The 20,727-nt window shown below is 40.8% G+C and overlaps 1 protein-coding gene across 1 annotated transcript in view; it reads right to left on the reverse strand.

The window, feature by feature from the left end:
* Nucleotides 1-20,727, reverse strand: part of HSD17B3 (hydroxysteroid 17-beta dehydrogenase 3) — a 74,926-nt gene that overhangs the window by 2,742 nt on the left and 51,457 nt on the right. Inside the window, exons 7-9 of the mRNA XM_007939852.1 lie at nucleotides 20,280-20,361; nucleotides 19,124-19,189; nucleotides 5,929-6,078 (exon numbers count right to left, since the gene is read on the reverse strand). Of these exons, the coding sequence (XP_007938043.1) occupies nucleotides 5,929-6,078; nucleotides 19,124-19,189; nucleotides 20,280-20,361 (298 nt within the window). The remainder of the gene's footprint in view (nucleotides 1-5,928; nucleotides 6,079-19,123; nucleotides 19,190-20,279; nucleotides 20,362-20,727) is intronic.

Raw genomic sequence — 20,727 nt, forward strand, 5'->3', positions numbered from 1 at the left:
GTGATTTACTATTTACCAGGTGATTCTACTCACTTACCCAGGACTTCAGATATAATAATTTTCCTACATTCCCATAAATTCCAAACCAGTTTTATGGTTTTTTTAAATGATGTTGTATCATTATTTGTTTTCTCTTTTACTTTATCATTCACAAAAAATCTTTTTCCTAATTTATTCTTGATCTGTTTGCCTGAAAAGGTTAAAATTTGTTACATAAGAAATCAAAAGCAAAAGATCAAGGAAATATTCAGCTTTGGAAAACTAGCACTGAGTTATGTAACAAATCAATAGCCTTGCAAGCCAAACTTTTGTCTCAAGAAAATGTGTTCTAAATGCTGATCCATGAAAAAGAGAGAGAAAAAGCAATTTAAGATAGCAACATAAAATTGTGGAGTTCTCCTGAGAGGTGGAGGGGATATCATAACCATGGGAAACAGGTAAACCACTCTGAGATAAGAGAATATGGTATCAGGAGAGCATACAAAAAGCCTGTACCTTTTCTGCCCTACAGACGGTGGAAAGAAGAGAGAAAGAGGGTTAAGTGTGTGTTCTCTGACAAGGGTGTCTTCAGGGAATGGGAGGGATGGAGGTTGGAAGCCTGGGGTGAACAATAGGTAAATGTGATAAATAGGTAAGCTGACACTGAGGGCAAGGAAGGGGTTATTGCCCCCCTTCTTCAGAGTATAGCCGCAAAAAATTAGCATAGTATGAAGAAGATGCTGATATGTGGCTTTTCTCATTTTCCCTTAGGTCCGTGGAGGAGTTGCTGTGGAGATGACAGCCAGAGGGCCTCTATGAACCAAACTAGAAGGTGAATTGCCTGGCTCATGGCCAGATAGTGGCTGTGGCAGAGATTCAAGCATTTGCAGCCATCGGTAGCAGGGAAAGTTTCCCCGCCAAGGAGTGTACTGTCCAAATCAAAAGAACAGAAAGGTTCATTACCCCAACATCTGCAGATACAAATCTCAGCAAGAGGAGCAACTATAGATGAAGGACACTAGCCAACACACATTTAAGGACTAGAATGAGGTTATGGGGATCTTCTTAGTGAGAAAGGCAGGAAAAGGAAAGGCTCCCAGAAAGACTGAACAGTTTATCCAAATAATAGATTGAATATATTTCCCAAATAGACAGTTTAGATGATCAGAACAAACTAGGTTTGAATTACTGGACATTAATCTGGAGAAAGATCTAATCAGCTAAAGGCAAAAAAAGTTTTAATATTCTTTCTGAATGTCCTATTTGTAGTGTGAGTTAAAATGGTGACTCTGTATACTGTTGAGATTCTATGGTAAAATATAGCAAGTAATTATCTAAGAGTAGGTCACTGGGTGGTGCAAATGGTTTGTGCTCAACTGCTAACCTAAAGGTTGGTGGTCTGAACCCACACTGCAGTACTGAGGAAGAAAGGACTAGTGATCTGCTTCCATAAAGATTACAGTCTAGAAAACCCTATGGAGCAGCTCTACTCTGTAACACATCCAGTCTCAAAAATTCTCAAGAAGCGACAGAATGCTTTTGAATAACTTAAAGTATTGACATTAAATATTTTAGTATCCATGAAAAAGAGAGAGAAAAAGCTAATTTCTAAGGTAGAAAACCTTGTGAGGCAAAGGAGAAAATTGACATGTGAAGAGTAATTAATGAGAGTACATCTAAATTCTTCAGGAGTCAGCAATGAGCAATCCAAAAAAGAAATTAAGAATACAATTCCATTTAAAATAAATAGCATCTCAAAGAATAAAATACCTAGGAAAAATTAATCAAGTAAGTGAAAAAATTTGTACACTGAAAACTATAAAACAATACTGTTAGAATTTAAAGAAACCCTAAATAAATGGAAAGACATTTGTGTTCATGGACTGGAAGACTTAATATTATTAAGATGTTAATACTACTCAAAATGATCTACAGATCCAATCCAATCCCTAAAATCCCAATGGCCATTTTTGCAGAAATGAGGGGAAAAACTGCAAATTCATATGGAATTGCAAGGGACTCTAACTAGCCAAAACAATCTGCAAAAATAACAAAGTAGGAGGATTCAGACTTTCTGATTTCAAAACTTATTACAAAGCTAGTACAGAAACAGTGTGGTACTAGCATAAGACTAGACAGAGAGACAACTGAAATATAATTGAGAGCCTGGAATAAACCCATATGATTATGTTCAATTGATTTTCAACAAGAGTGCCAAGTCCATTCAGTAGGGGAAAGAACCACAAATGGTCTTGGGACAACTGGACCTGACATGCAAAAGAATGAAGTTGGAACCTTTCCTCACACCATATGCAAAAACTAACTCTATAATAGCTAAAATCAAACCCAAATCTTCTGTAGAGATAAAGCTTTGGAAACCCAAGGAGGGGTCGTTATGAGTCAGATCCAACTCGATAGTGAGTTGTTTTTGTTTTTATTTCTTTTTTCCAGTTCTAGTGAAAGATTTTCTCCCTCTGTTGGCTCTAGGGGAAGGTCTTTGTCTCCTCTCAACTTCTGTTTCCTGTTCCTTGGAGACTTCACATGACATGACATCTCTCTTCCTCCATCTGTGCTTTCTTGATGCTTGCTTAATCTGCTCTTTTTTTTTTTTTTTTCCATCAAAAGAGATTGACTTAAGGCATACACTACACTGATACCACCTTATTAACATGACAACATGTTGCAAGGGGAAATCTGCTGCAAAAGACCTGGTGGCAAAGAGTGAAAAAGTCACTTTGAAGACCAAGACATGCCTGAGTCAAGCCATGGTATTTTCAATAACTTCATATGCATGTGAATGGTAGACAATTAATAAGGAAGACTGAAGAATTGATGCCTTTGAATTATGTTGGTGAAGAATATCGAAAATACCATGGACTGCCAGAAGAATTAAATGTCTTTGAAGAAGTACAGCCAGGATACTCCTTAGAAGCAAGAATGAATGGCTACTTCATCTCTCCTACTTTGCTCATGTTGACACAAGGGACCAGTTCCTGGAGAATGGTATCATGCTTGGTAAAGTAGAGGGTCAGAGAAAGAGGGGAAAACCCTCAACAAGATGGACTGACACAGTGGCTGCAATGATGGACTCCAGCTCAGCAAGGATTTTGAGGATGAATCAGGACCAGGCAGTGTTTCGTTCTGTTGTACATGGAGTCACTATGAGTTGGAGCTGACTCAATGGCACATAACAACAACATAACAAAGAAACCTTATTCCTAAATGGGATCCTAACCACAGGTATTGTAGTATTTATAACATACATTTGGGGGGGGGGGACACAATTCAACCCATCACAGCAATCTTTAGAATGGGAAATAATATTTGGAAATCAAATATCTGATAAGGGTTTAGTATCCAGAATATATGAAGAACTCCTAAAACTCAACAAGAAAATATAATTTTAAATGGGCAAAGGAATTGAATAGATATTTCTAAAAAAAAAAAAAAAAAGACATAAAAATGACTAATAACCCCATGGAAAAATGATGCTCAACATTGTTACCCATTAAAACCAAAAGAACCAAACTCACTGCAGTCGAGTCAATTTTGACTCATAGTGACCCCTCCTTGGGTTTCCAAGGAGGTATGTCTACAGAAATAGATTTCCCAGTCTTCCTTCTGAGGAGTGGCTGGTAGCCATATGTAGGCAAGGAGAAACTGGAAAATTGAGCCGTCGTGTATTACATATAAAATGATGCAACCACTCCTTAAAAGTTAAACATTGAACTACTATAAACTACTGCTATCAAGTTGATTCTGACTCAGTGACCCTATAGTACAGAGTAGAATTACCCCATAGGGTTTCCAAGGCTGTAAATCATTACAGAAGCTTACTGTCCCCTCTTTCTCCTGCAGAGTGGCTGGTGGGTTCAAACCACCAATCTTTCTTTTAGCAGCTGAGCATTCTAACCACTGTACCACCAGGGCTCCAGAGTTACCATAGGACTCAGCAATCCCACTCCTAAGCATATATCCAAAACACTTAAGAGCAGGAAATCAAACAGATGCTTTTACATAAATATTCACTTCAGTATTATTGACAACAGCCAAAAGGGAAAACAACTCAATTGTCCATCAACAGATGAATGGGTAAGCAAAATGTGGTATATTTATATAATGGAATATTATTGAGTCATAAAAAGGAAAAAAGTTCTGATACATGGTACAACATGGATGAACCTTGAAGACACTATACTTAGTAAAAAAGTCATCCACAAAAAGAATAATATAGTATGATTCTACTTACTCCTTAGGAGCTCTGGTAGCTTAGTGCCTAAGGCACTTGACTGCTAACCAGAAGGCTGGCAGTTCAAAACCACCAGCCACTCGTTGGAAGGAAGGTTGGACAATCTACTTCCGTAGTGATACTGCCTCGGAAACCCAAGGAGGGGTCGCTATGAGTTGGGTCCAACTCGACAGCCCATAACAATAACAACAACAACAACAACTTACTCCTTATATGAAATATTTAGACTATTTCATACAGACAGAAAGTAGATTGGCGGTTACCACAGACTGGGGTTGGGGGAGGGAAAAATGGGGAATTATTACTTAAGGATTGCTGAGTTTCTGTTTAGACTGAAGAAAGCGTTTAAGAAATAGTGATAAAGGTTGCACAACATGGTGAATGTAATTAATGCCACCGAATAATACATTTAAAAATGGATAAAATGCCAAATTGTATCTTACTACACTCCTTGGAGAGAACAATCACGGGAGAGAGAAGGGCTGCTTATACACAGGGAGACAGCTCAGGGGGCAGGAGTGCATGGAGAGAGGGACACTGGGAAGAGGTAACTATCAGGAAGAAGTGGGAGGGGAGCTGTTGTATTGTGGTAAACTGTGGTCAATGTCATGAGACAAAGTGTATGTGAACTGCTGTATGGAAAGTGAATGTGCACTGTAAATCTTCACCCAAATCACAATTAAAAAAAAAAAAATGGAAGGAAGAAAAAAAAATTTTTTTTTATCTTACATATATTTTACCACAATATTTTTTAAAAGTTATTTGGTACACTGAAAACAGAACTACATTAACACTGTTTGCTTTCAGTTTTAGTGTGCAATACTCAAGACTACTTTGTTTTATTTTTATGTTTGTTTTTAGAAACAGCCCAGGAATGATAAGAACCTCTCATGCTATAAGACATTGAACCATCTTTCCACATAGCATCAATGGTGTGCTGGAGCTAGCTTGCACTGGCTGTCCTCATAAATTCATGTGCATCTTCTCCTAAATTCACATTCAGTGACATCACACTGTTAGCTTAAAATAAGTCATGGTGGGAGTATTTACACCATGGAAATGATCCACTACTACGAAGCTTCCCCCTTCGCCCTTGAAAGCAGATTACTAAGTATATCCAGTATATCACTGGATAGAGAATCAAAAAGAAATGGCCCTCACATTGAAGCTCCAAGGGTCTTGGTCTTCCCTACCCAAGAGTTCCTAGGAGTTACCTTACTTTCTGAGAGATAAATAAGGCAGTCAAGGATGAGATTTGCCAACTTCAGGACATCTATCCTCTGAGAATCCAGATGTCCATCTTCTCCTCCCCCTTACTGATCCCCCCACCCACCCAAGAAAAACCTAATTGCCATAAGTTTGACTGTTAGAGTTTGTCTATTAGAGTTTGTCTATTAGAGTAGAAACGTGTTCTATTGCTTTCAGAAATAGATCACCAAGCCTTTCCTCCAATGTGCTCCTTTGTAGACTTGAACCATCAACTTCTCAGTGCTTAACTATTTGCACACCCAGATGGAACCTTCCCTCTTGGTACAAATTCCTTTTCCCTGGCTATACTACTCAGTAGCATATCTTCTGGCATCATCACCCTTGCCACAGGAGACAATCTTCCCATAGCAAGGAAGAGCTAGGTAAGCCCCACGAGGGCTGCCTGCATACTTGTCCTCATTATTTCAAGAAAATAAGAAGTTATAAGTTACCAAAATTTCATGGGCGAGGCAGCCACAGTTTTCATCTCCAGGCATAACATAATTTAGTGATTCTTCAGCAAACTCACTGGCAGTCTTGACTACTATGTTGGCTTTTAGATAGTTTGTCATTGAGGTCGAAACTCCATATGGGGTCTGCACCTACAGTGGGAAATAAAGACCATAACAGAGCAGCAATCCATCAATGAGAAAAGACCTGAGAAATCAACATCCAATTTGCCATCCCTGATTTTCCAGCTCTTCTCTTCCTGTAAAAAGTTTCAGGATCCTGCCAAACAATAGATAGGTATATAAGGTGACCGTTTATGCCAGGTAGGTACACTCCTTAGAACAGTCACTCATGGGAGATCAGAAGGGGAGTATTTGCACAGGGAGATAGCTCAGAAGGGCATGGAGAAAAGGTAACCTCAAGGAGGAAAAGGGAAGACAACTGTTACACTATGGGGATTGCGATCAATGCCATAAAAAAAGAAAATGTTGTGGGCTGTTGTGTGGAAAATGAATTTGCTCTGTAAACTTTCACCCAAATAACAATTTAAAAAAATAAAAAGTTTTAATTCTAAATGATTACAAAGCAATGAAGGTGCAGAGCTGGTATAAATCTTGGAATCAGAAAGTTTGATTTCTGATTCTGACTTTGCCATAACTCGAGATGAAGACATAAAGACACAACATCAGCTGGCCCAATTGCCCTCCTCAGCAAGCACACAGGGCAACTGTGAAGGTATGAGCTATCCCTCATAATGTGGTAGCATAGTGCCTAAGGCACTTGACTGCTAACCAGAAGGCTGGCAGTTCAAACCCATCAGCCACTCCTCAGAAGGAAGGTTGAGCAATCTATTCTGTAGTGATATTGCCTCTGAAACCCCAAGAAACGGTCACTATGAGTCAGGTCTGACTCAACAGCACATAAAAACAACAACAGATTTAGAAATTAAAAATACAGGACACCTAGTTAAATTTTAATTTCAGATAAACAACAAATAATTTTTAAATATATGTATGGCCTAAGTATTGTATGGGACATATTTATACTAAAAAAGTTGCTCATTATTTATCTGAAATTCAAAATTGACTGGCTGTTCTTATTTTATTTGTCAATCTTACTTCAGAAGTTTATTTCTAACCCATATAACCACAGTTAGAGCAATTTAAAGTACTTTGGATTCCCACTTTCACACTTCAGTTAGGAGCCAAGACTGGCACATACCTCATAATCTTTCCTGTTGTGGCAAGAAAAATAAGCAAGCCTGTGGTCTAACCAAAACTGTGGCCTGGAATGAAATTTCATAACGGGGTCTTATTATTTTATTCCCAGACACATAGCACTTGGCATCTTTAGAAAGAAGAAAGATCCATGCTAGTTTGCTTGGTTTTATTTTTCTTCACATCACAATTGAAATTTTCCAGATAAGGGAAAAATAATTATTGTTTTTATTCCTATAGTGTGCTTTGATTGACAAAATATCTTTATGTGCAAAAGAAGGACTCATAAATATTGGTTAAACTTGTATGTTTACTTATTAATTCATCAGTTATTGTTGAGTTGATTCTGACTCATGACAACCTCACATGTGTCAGAGTAGACTTGTGCCCTTTCAAGTTGTCAATGGCTGATATTTTGAAAGTAAATCACCAGGACTTTCTTCCACAACACCTCTGGACAGACTCAAACCTCCAACCTTGAGAAGTAATCAGGCATCATAAACTCTTAATGGATGAAGAAACTAATGCTCATAGTACTTAAGCAGGTTATTTAGGATCAATCAGATGATAAATGTCAGAATTGGAATTTGAAAATCAAACCCAAATCTTCAGTATATACTTCCTCATCCATTTGAAAATATTTATTGAACACCAATTATGTGTGTGTTTAGAGAGCTCAAGTATTTTTTGAAAGCTCACAGAGTCTTATCACTTTCTCAGACTTGTTAGAAGAACAACTCTAAAACTTCTGCATCAGGGAGGGGGTAAGCTTCCCATACTTCCGTCTCCTCTCAACCCTGCAGCCTCATGGAGCCCACCTACTTTGGCATCTATGGCATCTCTAGCTCATAATTATCCAGATCAAGACAATGCTAAGACAATTATATGGTGAGAAAGCAGACAGCTCTGGGAATTATTTAGTGTTGTTCACCAAATATTTCTGGCTTCCCTCTTCTGTACACATGACAGAATTGCACTTTGTAGGCCCCTGTGGTAGAACTATGTGACCAGAACTGGCAAGTTATCAGCAGAAGGAATAAGTATCATTTCTGGGCCAGAGCACTTAATTGTCAAAGTTAAGATCCTCTAGAACTCCTATTCTTTCTCTGGTATGATAACTCACAATATTCAAGATTTTGAATTGTAGTCCCTGCATCACTACAATGAGTTTATCCCCTCTGACAACTCACAATGTAAAGGTAGTGTGACAGTTGAGGTAGTGTGTTAACTTGGCTGGGCTATGATTCTCTGGTTTGACAGTTATGATGTAGTGTTAGCAGCCAATTAGTTGAAAGGGAGTTTCCACACCTCAAGGGTGTGGCCTGCATTGGATATATATAAACATTGTGGAAAAATTCTCTAGTTTTTTGCTTGCTCTGGATCCTGCATCCATCTTCCATCATCTGATTTCTGGTTCTTGGACTTGAGCCATCAGCCTGCCATCTTACCTGATAATCTTGGATTCATCAGCCCCTGCAGGTACGTGAGTCAATAGAAGCCTCCAGCCTGACATCTGATGAATGGGCTTAGGACGTGCCAATCTCTACAACACTGTGAACCATTTCCTTGAGACAAATATCTCTTTCTCTCTCTCTCTCTCTCTCTCTCTCTCTCTCTCTATCTATCTATCTCTCTATGTATATATATAAATACATATATAAGCTTCACTGATTTTACTTCTCTATAGAACCTAGCCTAAGACATTTGGTACCAAGATTGGTTATAGAGAAACAAAAATTGCATAGCTGAGTTTTCTAAATTGATTCTCAAGTCTTGCTAGTCTTTTTTTTATTGTGATTTGGGTGAAGATTTACAGAGCAAATTCACTTTCCATACAGCAGTTCACATACACTTTGTCTCATGACATTAACCACAGTTTACCACAATGCAACAGATTCCCTCCTACTTCCTCCCCATAGTTACCCCTTCCCAGTGTCCATCCCTCCATACACTCCTGCCCCCTGAGCTGTCTCCCTGTGCATAAGCAGCCCTTCTTTCTCCCATGATTGTTCTCTCCAAGGAGTGTATCTACCTGAGGTAAATGTTCAACTCATGCCTGTCTTTTGTTTGGCTGGAAACCACGGGTATGGGTTCAATTCCAGACTGAAGGGCAGCTAGAAGCCATAGTCTCAGTGGTTCCATCAGGCTCTAGCAGACCAGCAAACCTGGTCTCCCCACCACCTTATTTTTTTTTCTCCAAATGATTTTGAGTTTTGTTCCACATTGTTCTCCCTCTCTATCAAGGATCTCTTACATAGATCCCTTTCCAAGTGGATGACAGTGGTAGCCGGGCACCATATAGTTCTTCTGGTCTCATAGTCATATAGGCTGCAGATTGGATGGTGTACCAGTCGCTAGGACTAATTGTTTCCATGAATTTTGGTTTTCTTCATTCTTCTTTGCTATGGATGAGGAGAGACCCATCATTGCATCTAGATGGCAGCTTGCTAGCTTTTAAGATCCCCATTGTTACTTGCCAAAGTAGGAGGTGGAACAATATTTTGTATAGTATGTTATGCCAATTGAGCTTTATGTCCCCTGCAAGTCTTGCCAGTCTCAAAGGCACTGATGACTCTGCGTCCAGTAGTAAAGAAGACACTGGTAATCCATGGTGTGAAGTGGCAATAGAAATAAGCAAAATATCACCACCAATAGATCAAATACCTGTAAGAAACAAGTCTCTGGGTCATTACATATTAGATACTTTTGTATAATTTTGTCAGAATGGGAAGCATAAGGAAGCTGGTTGGTTCGTCCTATTTTCACTAGACAAAGTAGTGAAAGGAAGATGATCTCAGTGCTCAGAGTCACAGCTCAAGTGTTCAATAAAAGATATGAAAGTTGCTACTTGTGCCGTGAATAAAGGCCTTGTTTCTAGTGGTAACAAAGCTGATATTGCTGAAAAACAAACCTAGAGTCTTATAAGAGTGGCTGAATTACAAAGAAGAATGAAGAAAACCAAAGACACATGGAAACAATTAGTCCAAGGGACTGGTACACCATGCGATCCTCAGCCTATATGACTACAAGACCAGAAGAATTAGGTGGTGCCCACCTACCACTGTCAACCACTCAGAAGGAATCTCTGTAGGAGATCCTGGATAAGTGGGAGAACAATATGGAACAAAACTCAAAATCATAAAAAAAAAAAAAAATAACAACAGACCAGATTTGTTGGTCTGATAGAGCCTGGTGAAACCCTAAGACTGTGGCCCCTAGCTGTCTTTATTTTTGTTGTTTTTAAGAGCTTGTTTCACACTCAACATTATGTTTACATTTAATTTCATTCCCCATTTACCATGTCCAATCCTAACCCAGTCTCCTCTCCTCCCTACTCTGTAACCCTCCCCCTGTGCGCATCATATTTATGCACTCCTGTTTGTCCTGCATTTCCTCAATTTGAATGTTGGTCCTCTGGTGCCCTGTGGTCTATTGCTCTAAGGGATATATTACCATAGAGTATGTGGGTGCAGCATCCTGGGTTGAGTGGTCTGTGTGTAACTAGCCGTCTTTCAGGTCTGGAATTGAACCCACTCTTGTCATTTCCAGCCAAACAAAAGACAGGCATTTGAGCTGAACATTTACATTAGGTAGATATACTCCTTGGAGAGATCAATCATGGGAGAACAGAAGGGCTGTGTATGCACAGGGAGACAGCTCAGGGGGCAGAAGTTCATGGGAGGGAAGGACATGGGGAAGAGGTGGCTATGGGGAGGAAGCGGGAGGAGAGCTGTTGCGCGGTGGGAGATTGCAGTCAGTCATGAGACAAAGTGTATGGGAACTGCTGCATGGAAGATGAATTTGCTCTGTAAACTTTCACCCAAATCACAATAAATTTGATAAACAAAAAAGAGTGGCTGGATTACAACACCAACTGAATTCCCATTGAATTGAATATTGTCTGAAGTGAAAGTGAGGGCATTGAGTGGGAAGATCCTGAAACTTGGGATAGTGACATATGGGCAGACAATCAGGAAAATAGGGATGTTAGCCCTATAAATTCTGTTGAATCACTCTTTCCATGAGCACCAACCTTCCCATCTGAAGAGATTACTCCATCTTTATCTGATAAGCCATTATCAGTAAAACCATTATCTCTTCTGCTCCCATTTGAAGAAATTAACCCAGTTGTGGCTGCTGAGATGGTGTCAGGGACATTGTCTAGGGCTTCTCCTGGCAATTGTCTTATAAGACACCATGAAATATTCCTAGGACACACCCCTATTATCCACCTCTGCTTCTAGACCTATAACTACATTTAAATACCAACAAGCCCCAAAAGGTGAAGTACAAAATGTGACACTACACTCCAAAAGAACTGCTTGATTTTTTAATATGTACAAACAGAGACCTCAAGATGATATGTGGAAATGGCTATTAAGGGTGTAGTATATGGTGCAAGGTACATAAGGTTAGATCAGTTTAAATTTATTGATATGAGTCCAATAAGCAGATTCTTCATTCAACATTTCAGCTCAAAAGCTCAAAAAAGGATCTAATAGTTTCTCTGGTTGGTTCCCTGAAGCATGGATTACATGTTGATGGACTACACCAAATCAAGTTGAAGTGCCAAACCTGCCTTGCTATACTGTAGAAGAAGGTATCCAAAAGCTTAGAGAAATTGGCATTCAGAGTGGAGTTATCAGGTTAGATGCATAGACATGTACATGGAGTGCCCAGAGGAGACAATTTTTACCATAACAATGAGGAACAAATTTGTGAAGTGAGTCCTCAGTATCCTTGAAGACTGATGTGATTGCTTTTTTTACATAACTCAGATTTGACAGTGGGAATGCCCCTAATTAAATTAAGACTCCTAACAACAATGTGGCTGATTGAACCCTGTGGTGATAGGGGCCAAGTGGCAGCACTTAACAGACAAAGACAAGGTGGGTGTTGTTATCATAATGGCCAGCAGAGTCAAAGCGGTAATCAGAATAGTCTCACTCATATGGATTTATAGCATTGGCTACTTATGCATGGTGTCCCTAAGAGTGAAATAGGTAAGAAATCAACTAATTATTTTCTTGATCTGTACAACCAGAGGAATTCTAGCTCAAGTGAATGACCGTCTAATTTGAATCACCAGAATGGAAAGTCACAGCCCTTCAATCAATTCTCAGACTTAACCAGTTTACAGACCGACAGACCTTTGAATGAAGGGGAGGCTGGGTCCCCTTGAGGAAAGACCTCACTACACTGCCAAATATTTGTACTGTTAATTTTCACAGCCTTCCCCAAAGGAATCTACTGCCTTTTATGAGAGTAAGTGTTCACTAAGTAAAAGTAAATAATCAGATTTTCAAAGATTGCTGGACACTGCCTCTGAATTGACACTAATTCCAGAAGATCTAAAACTTCATTGTGGTCCACCAGTCAGAGTAGGGAAATATGGATGTCAGATTATTACTGGAGTCTTAGCTCAGGTCCATTTCACAGTGGTTCCAGTGGGTGCCCAAACCCATCGTATAGTGATTTCTGCAGTTCCATAACGCATGACTGGAGTAGATATACTCAGCAACTGACAGAACCTCATCCACATTGGATCCCTGACATGTGGAATGAGGGCTATAATGGTAAGAAAAGCCAAGTGGATGCCATTATATTGCCCTTACCTAGGAAAACAGTAAACCAAAAGGAATTTCTCATTCTCAGAGGGATTGCAGAGCACCACCATCAAAGACTTTAAGGATGCAGGGCCAGTGACTCCCACCACATTGCTATTGAACTCACCTATTTGGCTTATGCACAAAATGGGTGGATCTTAGAGAATGACAGTGGAATATTGTAAACTTAACCAGGTAATGACTCCAATTGTGGTTGCTATTTCAGGTGTGGTTTCATTGTTTGAGCAAATTAATAAATCTCCTGGTACCTGGTATGCTGCTATTGATCTAGTCGATGCCTTTTCCTCAATTATGATTTCAAAAGATCACCACAAATAGTTTCCCTTCAGCTGGCAAGGCCAGCAATATGTCTTCACTGTCCTACCTCAGGTGTATAACAACTCTCCAGCTCCTTATAATAATTTAGTTCACAGGGCCCTTAATCATAGTTCTCTTCTACAAGACATCACACTGGTCTATTATATTGATGATATTATGCTGATTGGAATAGTTGCTGTTGTTGTTAAGTGCCATCAAGTTGGACCCGACTCATATCAACCCCTCCTTGGGTTTCTGAGATTGGACTTAGTAAGGAAAAATTTTCAATGACTCTATACTTATTGGTAAGACATTTGTGTCTTAGAGGGTGGGAAATTAACCTAACAAAAATTCAGACACCTTCAACCTCAGTGAAATTTCTAGGGGTCCAGTGGTGTGGAGGACATTGAGTTATTCTTCTGAAGTGAAGGATAAAGTATTGCATCTGGCCCTTCCCATGCTAAAAAAGAGATACAACAGCCAGTGGGCCTCTTTAGATTTTGGAGGCAACATATGCTCATTTGGGTATGATACTCCAGCCTATTTATCAAGTGACTCAAAAAGTTGTTAGTTTTGAATGCAACCCAGACTTAAATGGAAGTGATATATACAAGATTAGTCTGAAGCAGGACCTAAATGCACAAGTAAGTTACATAAAGAAGTGGCCCAAATACCTATTGTCTGCATTCCAGTCACATTACCTTCCCTCTCCCAGTCCACACCTATGGTCTTATAATCAGTTGACTGAGGAAGAGAAAACAGTGCTTGGTTTACAGATGGTCCTGCATGGTATGCAGGCACCACTCAAAAGTGAACAGCAGCAACAGTGCAGTCCCTTTCTGGGACCTCCCTGAAGGACAATGGTGAAGGTAAACACTTCCAGTGGGAAGAATTTCTAACAGTGTATTTGGTTGTTCACTTTGCTTGGAAGGAAAAATGGCCAGAGATGTGATTATTTGCTCATTCATGGGCTGTGGCTAATGGTTTGGCTGTATGATCAGGGACTCTGAAGGAACATGATTGGAAATTGGTGACAAGAAGGCATAGGGAAGAAACATGTGGATAGGCCTCTCTGCATGGGCCAGAGAAGTGAAGATATTTGTGTCTCCTATGAATGCTCACCAAAAGGTGACCTTGGCAGAGGAAGATTTTACAATTAAGTGGGTAGAATCACACATTCTGTGGAAACTAGTCATCCTCTTCCCTCAGACACCCCTGTCATTGCCCAACTGGCTCACAAACAAAGTGGTCATGGTGTCAGGGATGGAGGTTATGCATGGGCTCAGCAACATGGACTCCCACTCACCAAGGCCAACTTAGCGACAACCACTGTTGGGTGCCCAAATCTGTCAGCAGCAGAAACCAACACTGACCCCCCTATATGGACTATTCCTTGGGACAATCAGGCAACAAGCTGGTGGCAGGTTGATTACATCAGACCACTCCCATCATGGAAAAGGCTCAGTTCTATTCTTACTGCAGTAGACACTTACTCTGGATATGGATTTGCCTTTCCTGCATGCAATGCTTCTGCCAAAACTACCATCTGTGGACTTACAGAACACCTTATTCACCATCATGGTATCTCACACAGCATTGCCTATGATTAAAGGCTCACTTCACAGCAAATGAAGTGCAGCAATAGACCCATGCTCACGGAATTCACTGGTTCACCATGTTCCCCATCATCCTGAAGCAGCTGACTTGATAAAACGATGGAATGGCCTTCTAAAGACATAATTATGGCACCAGATAATTGGTAATAACTACATTTGTGTCAGTATTCTCTAGGGGGCTATATATGCTCTAAATCAGCATCCAATACATGGTGCTGTTTCTCCAAAAGCCAAGATTCATGGGTCCAGCAAGAAAGGGGTATAAATGATAGTAGCACCACTCACTATTACCCCTAGTGACTCACTCACAAAATTTTTGCTTCCTGTTCTTGCAACCCAATGCTTTTACGCCTTAGTTCCAAAGGGAGGAATATTCCCTTTTGAGACACAATACTGATCCCATTGAATTGGAATTTATGAATGTCACCCACCACTTTGGGATCCTCATGCCTCTGGATCAACAGGCAAAGATGAGTTACTGTATTAGCTAGTGTGATTGATCCTGATTACCAAGGGGAAATTGGATTGATATTACATAATAGAGTTAAAGAAGAGTATATCTGGAATACAGGAGATTCATTGGGATGTCTCTTAGTACTACCATGTTCAGTGATTAAAGTAAACGGAAACGGTAGCAGTCCAGTTCCAACATGATTACTAATGGCCTCAACCCCTCAGGAATGAAGGTTTGGGTCACCCCACTGGGAGAAGAACCATGACCAGCTGAGGTGCTTACTGAGGGCAAAGGAATACAGAATGTATGCTGGAAGAAGGTAGTTCTAAATATGAACTACAACCATATGACTAATTGTAGAAAAGACTAGTCAAATAGTTATGCTTTCTTCACTTATAAAATATAAAGATATAAGATAAATAGGGTTAGTGTGTTTTTGTTTGTATACATGTTAATTGTATCATGTTAAGTGCAACTATGACTTTATAATTGTCTTTATTTAATATTATGTATGGTTTAAGGAGGAACTCTGGTGATGTATTGTCTAAGGCATTTGACTGCTAACTAGAACACTGGTGGTTCAAACCCACAAGCCACTGCTCAGAAGGAAGACCAGGCAATCTACTGTAGAGATACCACCTCATAAATCCAAGAAGGGGTTACTATGAGTCAAATCAACTCAACACCAGTGAGTTTAATTTTTGGTATGGTTGAAGGATATGTGTATAGGTGGCAAGTTGACAAGAGGTGGACTGGGTATCAACTTAGCTGGGCCATGATTCTGTGGTTTGGCAGTTATGATGTAGTACAAGCAGCCAATCAGTTGAAGGGTAGTTTCCTTGGGGGTGTGGACTGCATCAAATATGTATAAACATCCAGGCAAAGCTCTCTAGATTTTGCTCACTCTGGATCCTGTATTCAACTCTCATCATCTCACTTCTGGTTCTTGGGACTTGAGCCAGTAGCCTGCCATTTTACTTGCTGATCTTAGATTCAGCGGCCTCCCAGCCCATGAGCCAGTAGCCTGCTGTCTGATCTGCTGATCTTTGTTCATCAGCCTCTGGAGCTACATGAGTCAGGTGAATCCTCCTGCCTGACATCTGACCCATCCCATGGACTTATGACTTGTCAGCCTCAACAACAGTGTAAGCCATTTCCTTGAGATATGCATATGTCTTTGTTCTCTAGTGCTACTATAAAAGAAATATCAAACAGAAATTTATTCTTTTATAGTCTAGGAGGGTAGAAGTGCAAATTCAGAGTGCCAGCTCTAGGCACTGAGTGAAGGCCCCTTGACCTGGGGCTTCAGCTCTGACTCTCGTTCCTTGTGCACTGGAGCTGGAGGCTTCTTCTAACTCATGCAGCTACTGGCTGCTGAGGCTGATGAACCCAAAATTAGCAAGTAAGATAGCACAATCCCAAGATAAGCAGGTAATATGGCAGGTCACTGGTTCAAGTCCAGGAACTATAGATAGAGACTCAGCCAAATGCAAGATCCAAATCAGCCAAAAAGCTAGAGACCTTTCCCAAAGTTTCTCCATGTATACTGGAAGCAGGCCACACCCCCAAAGGCAACTGAGTAACTGCTCACAGCAGATTTCACCATGGAGTTGATCATACTACACCCTATATCATCATGGGGAATAAATACATCCAACTGCCAGGCCACTCAAAATCACAGCCCAGCCAAGGTGACACACAACCTTGACTACCATATATATATTTACATGTATTAGCTTCTGTTCTGGTTACCTTGTGCTGCTCTGACAGGAATATACCACAAATGGGATGGCCTTAACAAACAGGAGTTTATTCTCTCATAGTTCAGGAGGCTAGAAGTATGAGTTCCAAGTGCCAGGCTCTAGGGATTAGGGGAAAGCCCCTTGACTTTGAGCTTCAGCTCTGCCTCTTGCTCCTGGCCCAGTGAAGATAGAGGCATCTCTTCACTCAGGCAGCTACTGGCTGTTGAGGCTAACAAGCCCAAGGTTGACAAATAAAATGGCACAGTCTCAATGTTATCAAACTACACGGCAGTCCATTAACTCAAGCCCATTTTAAGTCCCAAGGTCGGCAGAGCATTGCAGGCTGCTCAACAATGACATGGCTGCATGCAGGGTTCAAGCGTGCCATAAGCTAGAGACTATCCTCGAGGCTTCTCCTCATATACAGGAAACAGACCACATCCCAAAGGTAGCTACTCAGCTGCTTGCGGTAGATCCCACCATGGAGTTGATTGCCAGTCTCATCATGGGGAATAACTCCCACCAGCTGCCCAGCCACTCAACCAGGCCCAGCCACGTTGGCACACAAACATAACCACCACAGCTTCCCTGAGTTTGCTTTTCTAGAGAACTCAGCCTAAGATAGGTAGCATGAATGTTTTTAAGCTACTGAGCTGTTTGGGGTTGTTTGTCACTGCAGCAAGTTAGCCTATACAGACTAACATGGTTGCAAAAGGAAACCATCTTCAGCTGGGATTTGGAGGATGGATAGTATAAGATTAGAGGAGGGAAAAATCTCTCATGGGTGAAACTTTGATCCAGCAGGCAGAAAAAGGAATTGTGGCACAGTGATGTGTCTGTAACATCACTCACTATGGTCAGGAAGACCATGTTATTTGCAAAATTAATGCCATTAATTCATATCTCCCTATTTAATGGGGAGCCCTGGTAGTGTAGTGCCTAAGGCACTTGACTGCTAACCAGAAGGCTGGCAGTTCAAACCCACCAGCCACTCCTTGGAAGGAAGGTTGGGCAATCTACTTCCGTAGTGCTACTGCCTCAGAAACCCAAGGAGGGGTTGCTATGAGTCAGGTCTGACTCCACAGCACATAACAACAACAACTATTTAATAAGCTTTATCTTTTATCTAGCTAATATAAAGAATAGCTGCCTAAGATATTCTCACCTAGACGTGTGCATGTGTGTGTGTGTGTGTGGTAAATATATGCATAACATATTTTTTGCCTTTCAACATGTACAATTCAGTGACATTAGTTATGTCACTTTATGCCCTTAGTTATGAAAATCAATATGTACAGTATTAAATGTTAAAATATAACTTTGAGTGTACTTTTTTTCATTTCTAATATCATGTCATAAAACTTCCTTCCAAATAGCAAAGCAAAAGAACTGTTTCTAAATTGCATATTCTAGGTTACGTATATTAGCTTCACTGGTTTTGCTTTTCTAGAGAACTCAGCCTAAGATAGGTAGCATGAATGAGAAGTAAGACCTTATTGTTTTAAGCTACTGAGCTGTTTGGGGTTGTTTGCAACTGCAGCAAGTTAGCCTATACAGACTAACACTGTTGCAAGAGGAAACCATCACTTAACTCTAACTGCTGATGAACTAAGTACATGTAAACCGTTGGAACTCACAGACATCATATTGCTCTGCCCACAAATGGTAGTGAAAGGCAGCTCTGCTTACAGACTAGGACAAGGTGATGTCCATGACAGTTCTCTATTGCAGGGGAAAGGGGAAACAGAGCCTGTCTTCCCTACTACTCAAGTACCAGAATGTGGAGGTTCACAACCCCCAAGGGACACACACACACACACACACACACACACACACTTAATTAAGAGTCCCTCCCCTCTTTCCAACAGGGACTAAGTGCCTAGTTTTTTGTCATGCTCCACATGTCCTCCCACATAAGCCTATGTCCTATACCAAGTTCAGAGAGCAAAGGATGGTGAACTAAGACACAATTTCTGTTCTGATACAGCATCAGGGAGTAAGAGGAGTCACCAGCATCTCTGAGAAATCACTCACCCAGCCCATTTCCCTACCCAGCACCCAGACCATATGATTGTGAAATGGATACAACCAGAAACACAGTAGCCGTAGCTGCTACCATGGTAGTCACAGGAACTGATATAGCTTTATGCAGACTATTCCCCCACCCCTCACCAGTCCTACAAGAGTCAGGGTCCTCAGCTCTACAGGCCTCCATTCCCAAGAGCTCAGAAATATTGACCTCACCTGTATAATGATTCCTTTCTCTTTATATTCCACTTGGAGTGCCTTGGAAAACATGCGTACAAAAGCCTGGAGCAATGAAGAAAAAGATACCTAAGAACCAAAAGCTTGCTTTCTCCTGGTAAAGCCAACTTACTCAGATTTCAAATGGTACCACAAAAGCCTACTTGCTCCACCTAAAAATGCAGTAGTTTATCTTAACTGGAGTTAGTATTTCATTTTTACCAAGATGCTTACCCTGCCTTTGTCTGGGAAGGGTTCCCTCACATCAGTGAGAACATACATTTTGCAATAAATGGATACCTAGAGCCACTGCAAGGAGCCCTGGTGACACAACAGTTAAGAGCTGGGCTGGTAACTGGAAGGTTGGTGGTACCAATCCACCCAGCCTTTTAGCTGGAGAAAGACCCAGCAATATGCTCTCATAAAGATTATAGCCTAGAAAACCCAGTAGGGCGGTCTACAATGGGTCACTTCTGAGTTGAAAATCAACTCCAAAGCACGTAACAACAGCAACAGGGCCACTACATAAATCCTAGGTAGCACAAGCAGTTTGTGATTGACTGCTTACCAAAAGTTTGGTGGTTCAAATCCACTACCAAAAGAAAGGCCTAGCACTCTGTTTCCATAAATATTTCAGCCAAAAAATAAAAAAGAAAAATGAAGCAGTTCTACTCTGTAACACAAGGGGTTGCCATGAGTTATGAGTAGCAACGAGAACAGAGCCACTGTATACAAAATAACCTATCCAGCGAAAGCTCTCTCCTGCCTAGAACACATCTATCCTCTCCTCCCCATCCACTAGGGTTTATTTTGATAACTAAGCTGGAGACACTAGGCTAGGCCTTCAGGACTGAAGGATGATACAATTGTACTTGTTATCAGGAGAGCACTAAGGATTCCCAATCAAGGCGGTGCATACCGTCTGTAATTCCTCAGGGGGTGGGCTAGCCAAGCCGCACTGCTGCAAGGGCTTCTTCTTCCCAGATGGGGGATCTTGTCCTAATTTATCCAAAGACCCCTCTTGGCTGTTCTGCCCTATGCATGTAAGAATGTCTCCAGGCAAATCTTTTCATAAATTTGCCAGGTAATCCAAAAGAAAATGCCAATTAGGAAAAAATAGAGGAAGAAAGGACTTGGACTTCATGATGCCACTCACCTTGGAAGCTGAATACAGACTGTGTACAGGCCAAGGGAAGTGAGTAGCTCCAGAAGAAATGTTCAAGATGAGTCCTTTCTGCCTAAATGACAAATAAGCAAAATTTCAACTGGTTTGCTGCAGAAACTTGCTTTGTATAGAGAGAAAGCAAAGAGACTCACATGAACTTTCTGAAAATTCCCTTCTCTCTAGACTTGCAAGTATGTTAAGTGCTCTCTCTGCTTCCGAGAACTGTGAGTGGAACCACAGGCTAGATGACATCACTCTTGGCATTTCTTTGCACAGTAAGGGCTTGTTACTGGAAAGAGAGACCCCACTCCAACAAAGATCTCCCCACCAAGATACAGATAACAAACTCAGCTAGGAGATTCAGGAGGAATTCTCTCTCAGATATGACCAAGTGAGCTCGAAGGTCCCTTCTGACGCATAAGATAATCCACAACAGCAT

This window comes from Orycteropus afer, unplaced genomic scaffold, assembly GCF_000298275.1.
Source record: "Orycteropus afer afer isolate SDZICR_OR568_19922 unplaced genomic scaffold, OryAfe1.0 scaffold00005, whole genome shotgun sequence".
Classification (NCBI taxonomy): Eukaryota; Metazoa; Chordata; class Mammalia; order Tubulidentata; family Orycteropodidae; genus Orycteropus; species Orycteropus afer.